The sequence below is a fragment of the Acipenser ruthenus genome, chromosome 54 (assembly GCF_902713425.1).
Source record: "Acipenser ruthenus chromosome 54, fAciRut3.2 maternal haplotype, whole genome shotgun sequence".
NCBI lineage: Eukaryota > Metazoa > Chordata > Actinopteri > Acipenseriformes > Acipenseridae > Acipenser > Acipenser ruthenus.
Window position 1 is genome coordinate 4,164,328 of NC_081242.1, and position 13,771 is coordinate 4,178,098.

The 13,771-nt window shown below is 38.9% G+C and overlaps 1 protein-coding gene across 2 annotated transcripts in view; it reads right to left on the reverse strand.

Moving 5' to 3' along the window:
* LOC117398126 (adenylate cyclase type 2-like) overlaps nt 1–12,587 on the reverse strand; it is a 38,170-nt gene extending 25,583 nt beyond the window's left edge. The window contains exons 1-3 of one of the 2 annotated variants that reach the window (XM_033997108.3): nt 12,084–12,587; nt 10,668–10,788; nt 1,441–2,320 (exon numbers count right to left, since the gene is read on the reverse strand). In XM_033997108.3, coding sequence (XP_033852999.2) covers nt 1,441–1,638 — 198 coding nt within the window. In that variant the 5' untranslated portion in view covers nt 1,639–2,320; nt 10,668–10,788; nt 12,084–12,587. The remainder of the gene's footprint in view (nt 1–1,440; nt 2,321–10,667; nt 10,789–12,083) is intronic. The other variant, XM_033997109.3, reaches the window with a different exon arrangement.
* Between the last annotated feature and the right edge of the window lie 1,184 nt (nt 12,588–13,771).

A 13,771-nucleotide genomic window follows, 5' to 3' on the forward strand; every position in this document is an offset into this window, starting at 1 on the left:
GCTGATATCAAGTGCTGGATGTCACAGAGCTTCTTAATGTTGAATTGTGACAAAATGGAGGTCATGCTTGTAGGCCCACAGCATCAACTAAAGAATTTTACATTTACAATTTACATTTTTAGACCTTAGCTGTCTCTCATTGGAACTAAAACTAGAAATGAGAAATCTGGGGGTCATCTTTGATCCAGATCTATCATTTGAGAATCACATTAGGAAAATTACTAAAGTATCATTTTATTATTTGAGAAATATATCTAAGCTTAGACCCATTATTGCCGTACCTGATGCTGAGTGGCTAACGCATGCCTTTGTTTCATCAAGAATTGACTATATAATGCACTTTTCTCTGGTATCCCAAAACGTGTGGTTTCTCGCTTACAGCTTGTTCAGAATACAGCCACTAGAATTCTGACTAAAACCAGGAAAAGTGAATACATTACCCCTTTACACTGGCTCCCTGTGCAGTATAAAATTGATTTTAAGATGCTGTTGTTAACTTATAAGGTCCTGAACGGATTAGCACCCAGTTATTTGCAGGAGTTACTGACCCCGTATCTTCCAAACCACACTCTGAGATCACAGGATGTGGGGCTGCTGGTTATTCCTAGGGTCAACAGAATCACCAGGGGAGGGAGGGCTTTTTCATGCAAAGCTCCTGAATTGTGGAATGCTCTGCCTGCGTCTGTCAGGGAACCTGGGACCATTACAGTTTTTAAGTCAAATCTGAAAACTTATTTTTATAAAGTGACTTTCTTGTCTTAGTGGGTTTTAATGTAACTTTTATATTACATTATTATTATTATTATTATTATTATTATTATTATTATTATTATTATTATTATTATGGATGTGTGAATGTAAGTATATTTGTGTGTGTATATATATATATATATATATATATATATATATATATATATATATTATACTGTTTGAATATGTTATTTAAATTGTATGATTGTGGTAGATGAGTGATATGCTTTACAAATGTATTGTGGTTAGATTTTTTTTTTACTATGTACTGTACAGTGCTTTGAGATACTTCCTTATAAAAAGTGCTATAATAATGCAAATAAATAAATAAATAATACTAGTACAGTATTTCATGTTAGATTTCAAAATATCACATTTTTAAAAGTCAGTTTTTCATTAAGTATATAGGAAAAACGACAAAGCGGTATGTAATTCAATATGTTAACGTAACATTATTCAGCAGGTTTCATTTGACTTTATGAAGCAAAATGTGTTAATTCTACAGGGTGATGCAAAACTTTTGGCCAGAGCTGTAGATTACAACTCAAAAGGAGGCCATGATGAGGTTGCATAACGCACTGTGCTTTATTACACTTTCCTATGCTTTAACTAGGAGACATTTATATAAGAGTACTGCTAATACAACTCATACTAATGACACTGATACTAGTGATAAGCCTTGCTCCGCACCCGCTGAGAGATGAAGAACACAGCAACGAGGGTCAGGCTGAAGCCCAGGATGATGAGCAGTGTGAGCAAGCTGGCTGGCTGCTGCTGGATCAGTCTGTAGTAGGCCTGACACAGCGCCTCCTCTCTCCTCCTTGTCACGGGAGTGGCGCCCACTGGACAGAACTCCATGGCCATGCTGCGTGTTCTCTCCACTGACATCCCTCACACTAGCAATCCAGCTTCACACAAACTGGGGGCTGTTTTCAGGGGTGTGCAGCTGGGCACGTCAGAAAACAGGGACCAAATGTTCTGGGGTTTCGTTTCCAGTAGGGATTTTTTTTTTTTTGCGTTTGTGCAACTATCAGTCAGTTTGTAAAGTAGGAATCAATCTTTTCTGGTTTAGTTCCAATGGGGATGGTTTTTGAGGTTGTGCAACTGGACAGTTTGTAAAGTAGGAATGTCTTGGGGTTTAGTTTCGGTTGGACAGCTTCTAAGGTTGGCAGTTAATGGATGGTAGTAAATTAGGAACCAAAATATTCCAGTTTTGGAAGTTTTCCACGTCACAAAAGTTCAAATTTTCAACTTCTGTTGCGTTTGTTTGTTTTTAAATCCAATAAATAATATTTCTGGTTTTCCTCCAAATTTGTAATACACGGTTGTTCAAAGCCAAGGGGGGTTTCTGTGTGAATATAAAGATTTTTCAATCTGCAAAAAATAATTGACCAGTTTCCCTGGGGATTATTTTAAACACCAAACATTGTTGCCAAACAGGAAATTAAAATCAACATTGTAGAGTAGGAACCAAAAAACTACAGCTTCAGTTTCAGTAGAGATGGTTTTCAGTGTCAGTTTTTCTGGTCCTACATTGTGGTGTGGCACGTGTTGTACGATGCTTGATAACCTAAAAAACAAAGAGAAAAGGAGTAAATTCAAATACTGCAGTCCTGAGATATGCAGGGTTTGCTGCTCAATGCCATCATTTTCATTTTGTTTCTGACCAGAGATTTCCAAGCTGAGGAAAATCCAATGAAACGGGTGTCAATCATACCTGACGCTTTCCTATTGCTGACTGGATATCTCTGCCCCACTCAATCACAGCTGGTCAGAAATGATTCCTAAACTGAAAGTGGTGAAACCTGTTGTGTGATTAACAAGGTGTTCCAATGAGGAATCCCACTTTAAAAGTTGTGCAAGATTGTTGACAGTCCAATTTGTTTACATCCTCAAAGGAAGGTAAGTTTTTTTGTCGGCTGCAGGGACACAAGCTTCCTCCCCTTGAAACCCGCTCTACGTGACATGTGTCACTGTGTGAACCCAATAGAATAGAATGGAATGGAATGGAATGGGAAGGAATAGAATAGAATGGAATAGAATGGAATGGAATGGAATGGAATAGAATAGAATGGAATGGAATAGAATGGAATGGAATGGAATGGGATGGAATAGAATAGAATGGAATGGAATGGAATAGAATGGAATGGAATGGAATGGAATGGAATGGAATAGAATAGACGTGCTCCTTCTACTACTTGCATCTGCAATATAGGAGGTACGAAATGACATCTTGAAGCTCTGTTATAACTCAGGAAGAAACACAAAATCAGAAAAAAAGGATGATCACCTTTATTCATTTTTCAACATTAGCTTATGGATATAGATGGATGTATACAGAGAGGCAGTCAGACAGACAAAATGACTCCCACAGATTCTGCCACTCTCAGCAGCATCTGCTAAAACATGTCTTCACCAAGTTTCATCACACTTAAAAAAACATTTCTTTAGATTTTTGTTTTTATTATACTAAATAAGAGCTTGATAATACCAGAAGTTATTAGTAGCAGTCCTATTTAATGTCCAGTAGGGGGGCTAGATCACATGTCAAACAGCACCTGGTGTGCCAGGTGATCTCCCATCCAAGTACTAACCAAGCCTAACTTTGCTTAACTTTTGAAAACAGACAAAGAGCAGACTTACTCAAAGGTGGTGCAGCTAATATAACAGGTGATGAAAAAAATTAACTTTAGCACCCCCTAAACAAATGGGGGTGCTACAAAGACTGGCCATTAACTAATTTTAACAAAACAACAGTTTAAATACTGTAAATTAAATGTTTAACTGTAACAATGAACGAAAATAAACAGTACAGAGCACGCCACTTAGAGCCCACTGGTTGACAAAGGCCGTCATGTCGCCAGCGGACTCTGCATGGGCATGCTCTAAAGTAACCTGTGACCGGACCAGGGCCCTGAACATGGCCCCGCAGTCAAAGAGACCCTCCCTGGTGATCTTGCACTTCCTGGTCTTGTATATTGCAAGTTTGCCAAGAGCCAGGAGCAGATTCACCAGGAGGTCTCTCTTCTTGCTGGAGCCATGAACAGGGTGTCCAAAAATAAACAGGGCTGGGGAGAAATGCAGCCAGAACTGCAGCAGAAAGTTCCCCAGCAGAAGAAAAAACAGCTGCAGCCTGGTGCAAAGAAAATAAATGTGAAACACCGAGTCGGACTGACCGCAGAAAGGGCATGCGGCGTCCGAGTCGGTAAAGTGACGCAGGATCTCTCCCGACGCGAGTGCTCCATGCAGAACTCTCCATCCGAAGTCCCCTGCTCCTCTTGGGACCAGCGGGGAGTACAGGGCCTCCCACTGGGGACTCTCTTATTCTCTAGGGGAGGCTAAGGAGGGTCCCATGCCTTTGGTTTGATCAGCAGGACCGGAGAGCCGGGGTTAGGGAGGGAGGTTGGCTCTCTGGTCCTAAGGACCCCTTCAAGATACCTGACAGAGTCTGGGTGCAACGCTGCTTTGCACTCCTGGATTGCTCTGAGCCGTCCTGGCAACCAGCGACTCGGGAGTCAGCCACTCCGAGCATTCTCGATCCAGAGATCCCAGACTGGTCACTTTGGCTGAGATCAACAGCCTCCGCACCGTGGGGGACTCCAACGCCTGTGCACCTAGATGGAGGTTGTGCAGCAGGGGCTCCAGAAGAAATTCTTCCCCCTCGGTCTAAACGGCGTCTCGGCCAATGGAAAACATGCTTCGGGTCTTGAGCAGGTCCTGGTAAAAGAACGGCAGCTCGGGGAGACGGATTCCCCGGAGGTCGATCCAGAACAGCTGCCGGTCGTAACCCAGATCGTGCAGCTGAAATGTCTTAAATAGTATCATAAGTAAAGTGTTTCATTTTCGAGTACCTCGTGTATGGATGGTTAATTAATAAAGCTAATATTAGACATTATTACTCAGATCATCTCTTCCATGGTACTTTTAAAATGAAAACTAACGAAAGACAGAGTACAAGGAGGTTAAGTGACTTGCTCAGGGTCACACAATGAGTCAGTGGCTGAGGTGGGATTTGAACCGGGGACCTCCTCGGCCTTTTCTTTAACCACTGGACCACACAAATTTCTTATATATATATATACACTATGTAACACAATTTTTGTTCCTTGGTAGTAAGTGTTATTTCCTAATTGCTTATGCCTCAAAAATATAGAAAATGGCTATTATTCCCCACAAACTTTGCTTTTGTGACCAGACAGTGATATTTAGAAATTGACCTATTTCCAATAAGAAAACAGGCGAATTTGTGTCTTTTCGTTCACATAAAGTCAGAAAAAAACAACATATGAATCCAAATTAACATGTATTTATACTAAAGTAATACAAAAATGACTACAAAAGATTTAGAAGTGAGTAGTTTTTCGAGATTTACGATTATACTGTAAATCACTTTCACGAATCAGCCCCCAAATGTAGTCTCCCACCATGTTCTCGTTATACTGTCCTTGGTAGCGACGTTCAAAGTCCAGTATATCCTGGTGGAAGTGCTCGCCTTGCTCCTCCGAGTACGCTCCCATGTTCTCCTTGAATTTATCAAGATGAGCATCAAGGATATGGACTTTGAGGGACATCCTACAGCCCATTGTGCCGTAGTTCTTCACCAGAGTCTCAACCAGCTCCACATAGTTTTCGGCCTTGTGATTGCCCAGGAAGCCCCGAACCACTGCGACAAAGCTGTTCCAAGCCGCTTTCTCCTTACTAGTGAGCTTCTTGGGGAATTCATTGCACTCCAGGATCTTCTTTATCTGTGGTCCGACGAAGACACCGGCTTTGACCTTTGCCTCAGACAGCTTAGGGAAGAAGTCTTGAAGGTACTTGAAGGCTGCCAACTCCTTATCTAGAGCTCTGACAAATTGTTTCATAAGGCCCAATTTGATGTGCAGTGGTGGCATCAGCACCTTCGGGGGGTCCACCAGTGGCTCCCACTTGACGTTGTTCCTCCACACAGAGAACTCGGTCCGCTGTGGCCAGTCCCGCCTGTGGTAGTGCGCCTTGGTGTCCCTGCTGTCCAAAAGGCAAAGATAGCAGGGAAACTTGGTAAAACCGCCTTGGAGACCCATCAGGAATGCCACCATTGCAGCCTCTTGATGCCATCTCAGAAAAATGCAGATATGTATCCAGTTAGGCAGCTGGAACTAAACTGAACTGGTGGGCTTAAGGCCCCTGTATTTATACTACTATTTATATTACTGGAAAGTTCTAGAAAGTTCTAGAAGTTACTCCAAGTTTACTCAGCACTGAATCTATCTGGAATGTTCTGGAAAATAGGTAAATTTCAAAATATCACTTTGCTGGTCACAAAAGCAAAGTTTGTGGGGAATAATAGCCATTTTTTATACTTTTGAGGCATAAGCAATTAGGAAATAACACATACTACCCAGGAACAAAAAAAAAATAAATTGTTACACAGTGTATATATAAGAAATTTGTTTCAGCAACAGTAATTGGGATATGAATAAACTGAAAATTGAAAAAAAAAAAAAAAAAAATTCTTGTAAACCGCAATGTTTTTTTCTTTCTCTCTCGACAGTATTTTTACAGACAGATGACTTTACTAAGCCCCATTCAAAATGAAGTGGAAATGCAAGTCCTGCCCACTTGTTTGTAACGCAAAGGGTCATCCCTTCAAAAGACTGGCACCCCTAGCTGATTTCTCTGTATTTCATGGTGAACCACGGGACAACGTGTAACATATTCGGAAGATCAAGGTTTTACAGCGAAGTCCACAAGCACAGGCTGTCTTGAGTTATTTATTATTTTTATTTCATTATTTAAAGGTAACTTATCGGGGGAAGCTTGTTTGTTTTGTTTGATCTTGTTTTTTTTTCAGATTTATACTGAATTCCATAGAATTGCAATATCAGCCTGGAACACAGTTTGTATTCAGCACTGGATCACCACACACCACGCCTGCTGACACGAATCAGTGAGAAAATGGGAACAGCAGGAGATCCTGAAACTAAACCATCAACAATTAGGATATCCGAAGCAGTTACATAAAGTACTATAACAAAACAACAAAAAAAAGAAATGTGTGTTATTTGCCCTTTAGCATAATAATAACAGTTCCTATTTCTTCATATTCTGATTTCTTTGTTGCTGCTATCATCTGCTTATACATACATATATAAAAATAATTGTCAACAAAGAAATCCACTGGTACTGAAAGAAATAGGAATAGAAATTACAAAAATATGGAGTGCTTCTTTCCATTTGGTCTTCTTTCCAGACACAACTGCTAATTGCACCACTGTGCTTAGAGGGCGTCCAGTGTTTCTGGGTGAGGATGCAACAGGCTTCTTCAAAACACGCGTGGTAGGTCATAATGCATCTTAGTTATGACTATCAACTAACTTCTAACGCTTGTGAATGAGAATGAGATTGCACCTGCAGTGCACTTCAATCCACTGAACATTTCAATCATACTGGAGGGGAAAACGGTCATTACCCTAAATGTATGTCAAACACATTTGAGGTGCTCCAGAAAGTTTTTCTGTCTCTTGGTGATGACAAGCTTAAGCCAAAGATGCAGACTCTGAAATATGCTGTGTTTATGAAACTGTGATGTGTTAAAATGTCTATATAGATTACCAGAGATGGAAATGAGACTCCTAATGTATAGCAGTTTGGTCCATTTCAGGTTTTACTAACTGTAGGCCCTTGTATAAAGTGTACTGAAGAATCAGAAAACACAAGAGTCTGCAGCTCATAAAACCCGAAACGGCTCTAACTGCTTTGCAAAGGGGAGTCTTATTTCCATCCCTGGAGAGTCCTGGTTTCCCATTGCACTCAAAACTCGTCACAAAGGTACACAACAGATTTCTGTCAGATTTTTTTTTTTGTCAGATTTTTTGATTTCTTGGTTTCTGATTCAGGTAGTTTCTTCTGTTTAAGTAAGCCTGTTGTTGATGTACACAGGTTTCTGGACGTATCGTCGGAGAATGGTGACCGAGGTTATTTAGACTTTGTGACAGAAATGTTCCAGTTTTCAGCTTTTTAAGTGAGCATATTCCTGATTTAGGTTTGTTTTCTTCTTTTTTTTTATCAAGACTGTTTTTTCTTTTTGGCAGGTCAGAGGGAATGATCACATTGAGTCCTTGTTTTGCCTGTTTCATTTCCAAAAAAGTTCAAATTAAACATGTTTAAGGATCCTTATTGTTAATTTGATTTCCTTAACGGTGACTCTCTAGTTTTTGTTGGTCTAATACAAACTTTATGTGAGACTGAAAATCCAGCCTAAATGACTGTGGTCAGAGTCAGGGTATGGGCCTATTGTAAGGACAAGATGGCGTTGACCATTGAATTGTTTCTGGAAAAAAAAAAATGCTGGCTTAATGTATGTGAAATATCATTCTTCTACAATAAATTGTTCACACACACAAAATACCAATACAAAAACATGAATTGGTAAAACAAAATGTGTGCGAGCTTGCTGTTATTTTCCTGGTGTATTTTTACAATGGGATAGCTTGTATTTGTTGAGTAGCTTTACTTATTTTTATTTAGGCAATCCATTTTATTAAAGTAAATTCGGCTAGTTGTGGTTTACAGTGTAGTAGTATTGCTGTTATTATTATTATTATTATTATTATTATTATTATTATTATTATGACATTTCAATGTGGTGATAATAAGTAGAGTTGACTGTATGAAATATTACTTGCTTTACAAACTCTGCTATTAAACCCCTTTATGTCAGCAAACCTTACTTTCTGCAAAGGTCATGTACGAATTCGATTTGTGATTACTGCAATTCTCGTGTGTATCTAACACGGTTTAGGACCCAGGGGAGACCTGTGGCAGGCATGCATTGAGTGCGTGAGACCTCCTGTTAAAATAAACTGGAAAGTTACATACGCAGAGACATTTACATGTTGTGACTTGTTCAGAAAATCTGTGGTAAACATTGCAAAGTTTCTGCAGGAAAGTCTAAAAGTCACACAAATAGTGAAAAACATTTATATTACAATTTCAGCAACGTTGAGATTGATTGATTAATAAATGTGTATATGTACAGAAATAGTATGTTCATTTAAAATTGAACATAGCTGACAATGAAATGTTACAGACAGTGGTATTACTGACCCGACACATGTGTGCAGTTTAATGAATGACGTTGCAATTCCACGTTGTTTTTTTTTTTTTTTTTGTTTTTTTTGTTTTTTTTACCCGTTTACAAACTCTACAGTACAATAAGAACCACAGGGGCTAAGACAAAATAATTTGATTGTGAAGCATGTCATCGTTGTTTTTCAGTTTTCATTTTTACTAGCAATTAGAAAGAAACCTTACCACAGTTTATCTTTCTACCAAGTAATACAGTGGAATAGTTGTATGCCTTTGTCTTTGCTGGTATTTGCTTCAATTTAGGCCACTATGATTTCAGTGTACAAAAGCTCCTTTATTTGGAAAACTCAATGCTGACAGGTATGCACTTCAACACAATGTTATCCATTTTGCAAGCTATTGCGTGAGCTAAAGACAGACAGCACTGCCAGCCAGGGCCGTTCACGTTAGTGCCAGGTTTGGCAGGCAGCTGAGTGACGTGGATAGGAGGCGGAGTGTTAAGAACATAAGAACATAAGAAAGTTTACAAACGAGAGGAGGCCATTCAGCCCATCTTGCTCGTTTGGTTGTTAGTAGCTTATTGATCCCAGAATCTCATCAAGGAGCTTCTTGAAGGATCCCAGGGTGTCAGCTTCAACAACATTACTGGGGAGTTGGTTCCAGACCCTCACAATTCTCCGTGTAAAAAAGTGCCTCCTATTTTCTGTTCTGAATGCCCCTTTATCTAATCTCCATTTGTGACCCCTGGTCCTTGTTTCTTTTTTCAGGTTGAAAAAGTCCCCTGGGTCGACATTGTCAATACCTTTTAGGATTTTGAATGCTTGAATCAGTTCGCCGCGTAGTCTTCTTTGTTCAAGACTGAATAGCTTCAGTTATTTTAGCCTGTCTGCATACGACATGCCTTTTAAACCCGCATGTCGTATGCAGACGAGTTGCTCTGCGGCTGGTCGTGCTGCGGTGGAGATGCTTCAGGACACAACAGGCAATGACGAGGGAGCAAGCCGGGGCAGAGGTGAACGGGTCTGTCGCTGAAGAGTATATACAGAGGCTAAACAATAAACGCGAAGTCTCTGAAATTACTGTCATATGTATCTTTCTCTTTTTTTGTCCAGCACTTGCTTTTAATTTTGCGTAGTATTCTGCGCATAGGCTACTGCTTCGTATAGAGATTCAGGGAGTGCAGGTTATTTCACACCGGCACCTGTCTCTGGATACTTTGAGTACTGTATACACTGCTATACACGGAAGAAGGGCTTTCACTGGCAAGGGCAGCTGATTTTGCTGCTGCCAGTAGGTGCACACAACAAACTCCCTTTCGCTACAATTACAATAAAATATACATATGCATCTTCCTTCAGTCCTGATAAAACTACAGCAGCACAATGAAAATATTATTTTTGCTTAATGATAAGTCCTTTATTATCACAAAACACTGGCGTTTGCATGTAGCGAATTAAACATCTTTGTTCGATATAAAACAGGTTTAGTATTACATTGTAGCCTCTGCATACTGTTGCATATTCAGCCGCAATTTGAATTCAGTTCACTGAGTTTTAACGTTTAAAAAAAGGTTTTCAGGAAAGTTTGATTCGACATAATAAATCACGAATCTATTGACTAGACGGGTAATTGCATCGGAATTTATATATAACTGAATACAATATGAATCTTTTTTTTTTACACTTTGGTCTAAAGTTTTATTCGACATAAAAAGCCTATACCGTTCTTTGTGTAAACTATAATTGTACAACATAATAAATAAATAAACAAATAAACAAACAAACAAACGTGTTTAAATATATTATTGTCAGGAAAACAATATCACAAGTAGATATATTATAATAACCTACCTTAAATCGCACCTCAGAATTTCTGAACTTGGGTAGTCTGAGGTAACTGTTTTGACCAGTCCCTCCCTTCCTCTCTCCTCCTTTCCTTCCTCTCTCTTCTCTCCGCTCCCTCCCTCGCTCTCTATTTTAAGGACATATATAACGTATATCAAATGTGGACTTAATACAAACCAGGGCTGTTTTTTATTATTAAAATGAAATTATACCTGCCATAACACTGTCACTGACCACTGTTTGACGTATAGGACGTATTCATTTTGCACCAATATTCACCAAACGTTTACCATACGCTCAGTGGTGTCCTTACCCTTATTAAAATCGCTAAGGCGAACCCCCTAACTATATGGAACAACGAGAGCTGGAACAATATAGAATAACTGAAAGTGCGTGCAGGAACTACAATGAGGAGCATTCGATTACGCGTGGAATGTAGGCTACAGTTCAATTGGTATTGCGTGGGATAATCTTAACAACTCTTACTTAAATAAAACAGTGCGCAAGTAACATACCACCAGCAAATCATGGCAATGTTCTTCTCCCGACCTTATAAACAAAATATAAAAGGATGGATTCCGATTACTCCGCAAATATAAAAACATTCAGAAAGACAACGTTCCTGGTTATTCCCAAGTGAAGAACACACTGTCAGGTGATATACTATATTAGTGAATTATTCTAATACTGTATGCCGTATACTTAATAAAATGTTGTACTGGATAGTTCTTTTAGGAATGACTCCAGATTTCCACTTGAATCGCTGCATAAGCTCCTATTGCATTTGTGTGATAAACTCCAGATAGTATTATACAGGTTTCACCACGATGTGATGACCCACTGCTGTCTACCAGTCTTTCAACTGTGAAGAAGAAGAAAACATGAAATACTACTCAGCCTAATCAAATATCTTAAACACATTTTACACAATGACAACTGTCAATTGAAAATGAGTAAAACATTACAGTTAAATAGCTATCTTTGAAATGGGGTCGAAAATTACCTATTAATATGCATTGAGGCAGTCTAGAAACTCGGCAACTTGTAAATACATTTTTTTTACGCAAGATTACTCGATAAGCTTTCGATAGCAAAATAAACTACACAAAAGGGGGATTCGATCACGTTTGGACACAGAAGGCAGGAACACAAGAAGACATGAAACGCCTTCCAACCGAGCGCTTCTGACTTTCGTCCCGCCGTTAATGAGCTTGGCTTGCTTTGACTGTAATTGACACGGGACTCGGAGATTCCCATGTGTTCTTAAATGCAGATCTTAAAAACTTGGGGTCATAACACGTAACAATTACTAACAAATAATACATACATACATCCATACATCCATACATCCATACATCCATCCATACATACATACATACATACATACATAATCATATTTTACAGTATGATGATGCTACTTACATTGCTTGGTATCGTCTGTATATCACAATTCCCCCGAACCAGATATTGATGCAGGTTAGTGAAAGCCAGAAAGAAAACTATCTAACACTGCAAATGAAACCTACCTAGAAACAACTAAAATGTAGAATTATATAAAAGCCTTTTTTTCTATTTTTTTTTTTTTTTACAGTCCAAAAAATGTGTTGAGGTCTGTTACATACAAACAGTCTCCTTTCAGGTAAAATAAGTAGTTTTCCAGTAAATAAATAATGTAGTTTACAATCAGAAGATATTCGCGGTCATCTTCCCGATGTTTAAATTCCTATCCTTCAGCACGAGTTTGTTCAAGTTTACAAATAATCAAATACATAAAAAACGTGACACGGAAGGAAGATTTTTCTCCCGGAATGATTCAGGGAAGTTATTGTAAAAAAAAAAAGAAAAAAGAAAACGGGTCAAACTAGTCGAGCAACCACGTCAACATTGCTCCGAGCAGGTTGCTTTTTATCCTAGGTGCAGTCTGAAGTTACAGTAGCTCAGGCTGTGTTGTACAATACGAGTCATTTTCTTACTTTTCAAGGCGGAACAGAGTCGCTGTTGCTGCTACACCGTTTTTGGCATTCTGTTCTATTAATACATTGATGGGGGGAAAATAACTACAAGGGGAGGACTAAGTGCTTTTGGCACCAGCAACACGCCCCACAAGCGAGGTGGTGCCTCAACATTTTGTGTGTTAAATCCGTTTTTCCCGACAACACCGACACGACAGATTCACTCCCTCTGTTTCAACTCATCGTAAAGACTGCACTGCGAGGTGAGACCCTGGGATGCGTGTTTGTGTTTTGACCGCAATAGAGCCGGGTTAAACAACCTTTGACCAAGAACCCGTGAACGTGACCACAACGCAAGAATGGTCATTAAAAGTGGCGGAGGTTGAAAATGTAGTTGCAGCAGTTGAGTATTATTGATGAACCAACAGGTTGGTTATGTATATAACACTGACTAATGTCACAGATATGTCTGTCATTAGTTACATACCAGTACATAATGCAAAATATATCTTTAGACGTCTCTAGGCAAACGTGTTAGACTGAATCGCTATGTATACGGACTATAGGCAATTTGTTCCAAGTGCTTTAATTGTATTTCATGCTAGTAAAGTGAAACCTTTTTTAAAAAAAAATTGTGATCAACATCTACTTCGAGCAATCAATCGTTTTGAGCTTAATGTGTGTCTATCTATCTATCTATCTATCTATCTATCTATCTATCTATCTATCTATCTATCTATCTTTATTTTTATATAGCGCCTTTCATAGTGAACCACCATCACAAAGTGCTTTACAAGATACAAGATTAGGGTGTGTGAACTATGCAACTATATATATATATATATATATATATATATATATATATATATATATATATATATATATATTTTAGCTCAAAGAGCCATATATATATATATATATATATAGAGAGAGAGAGAGAGAGAGAGAGAGAGAGAGGGAGAGGGAGAGAGAGAGATATAAATATATATATACAGTGCCTATAGAAAGTCTACACCCCCTTGAACTATTTTCACATTTTGTTGTGTCAGTGCCTCAGAGTTTCATGCATTTAAATGAGGATTTTTTCCCACTTATCTACACACCATACTCCACACTGTTAAGGGGAAAAAAGTTTTTACTGAGAAAAAAATTATATAT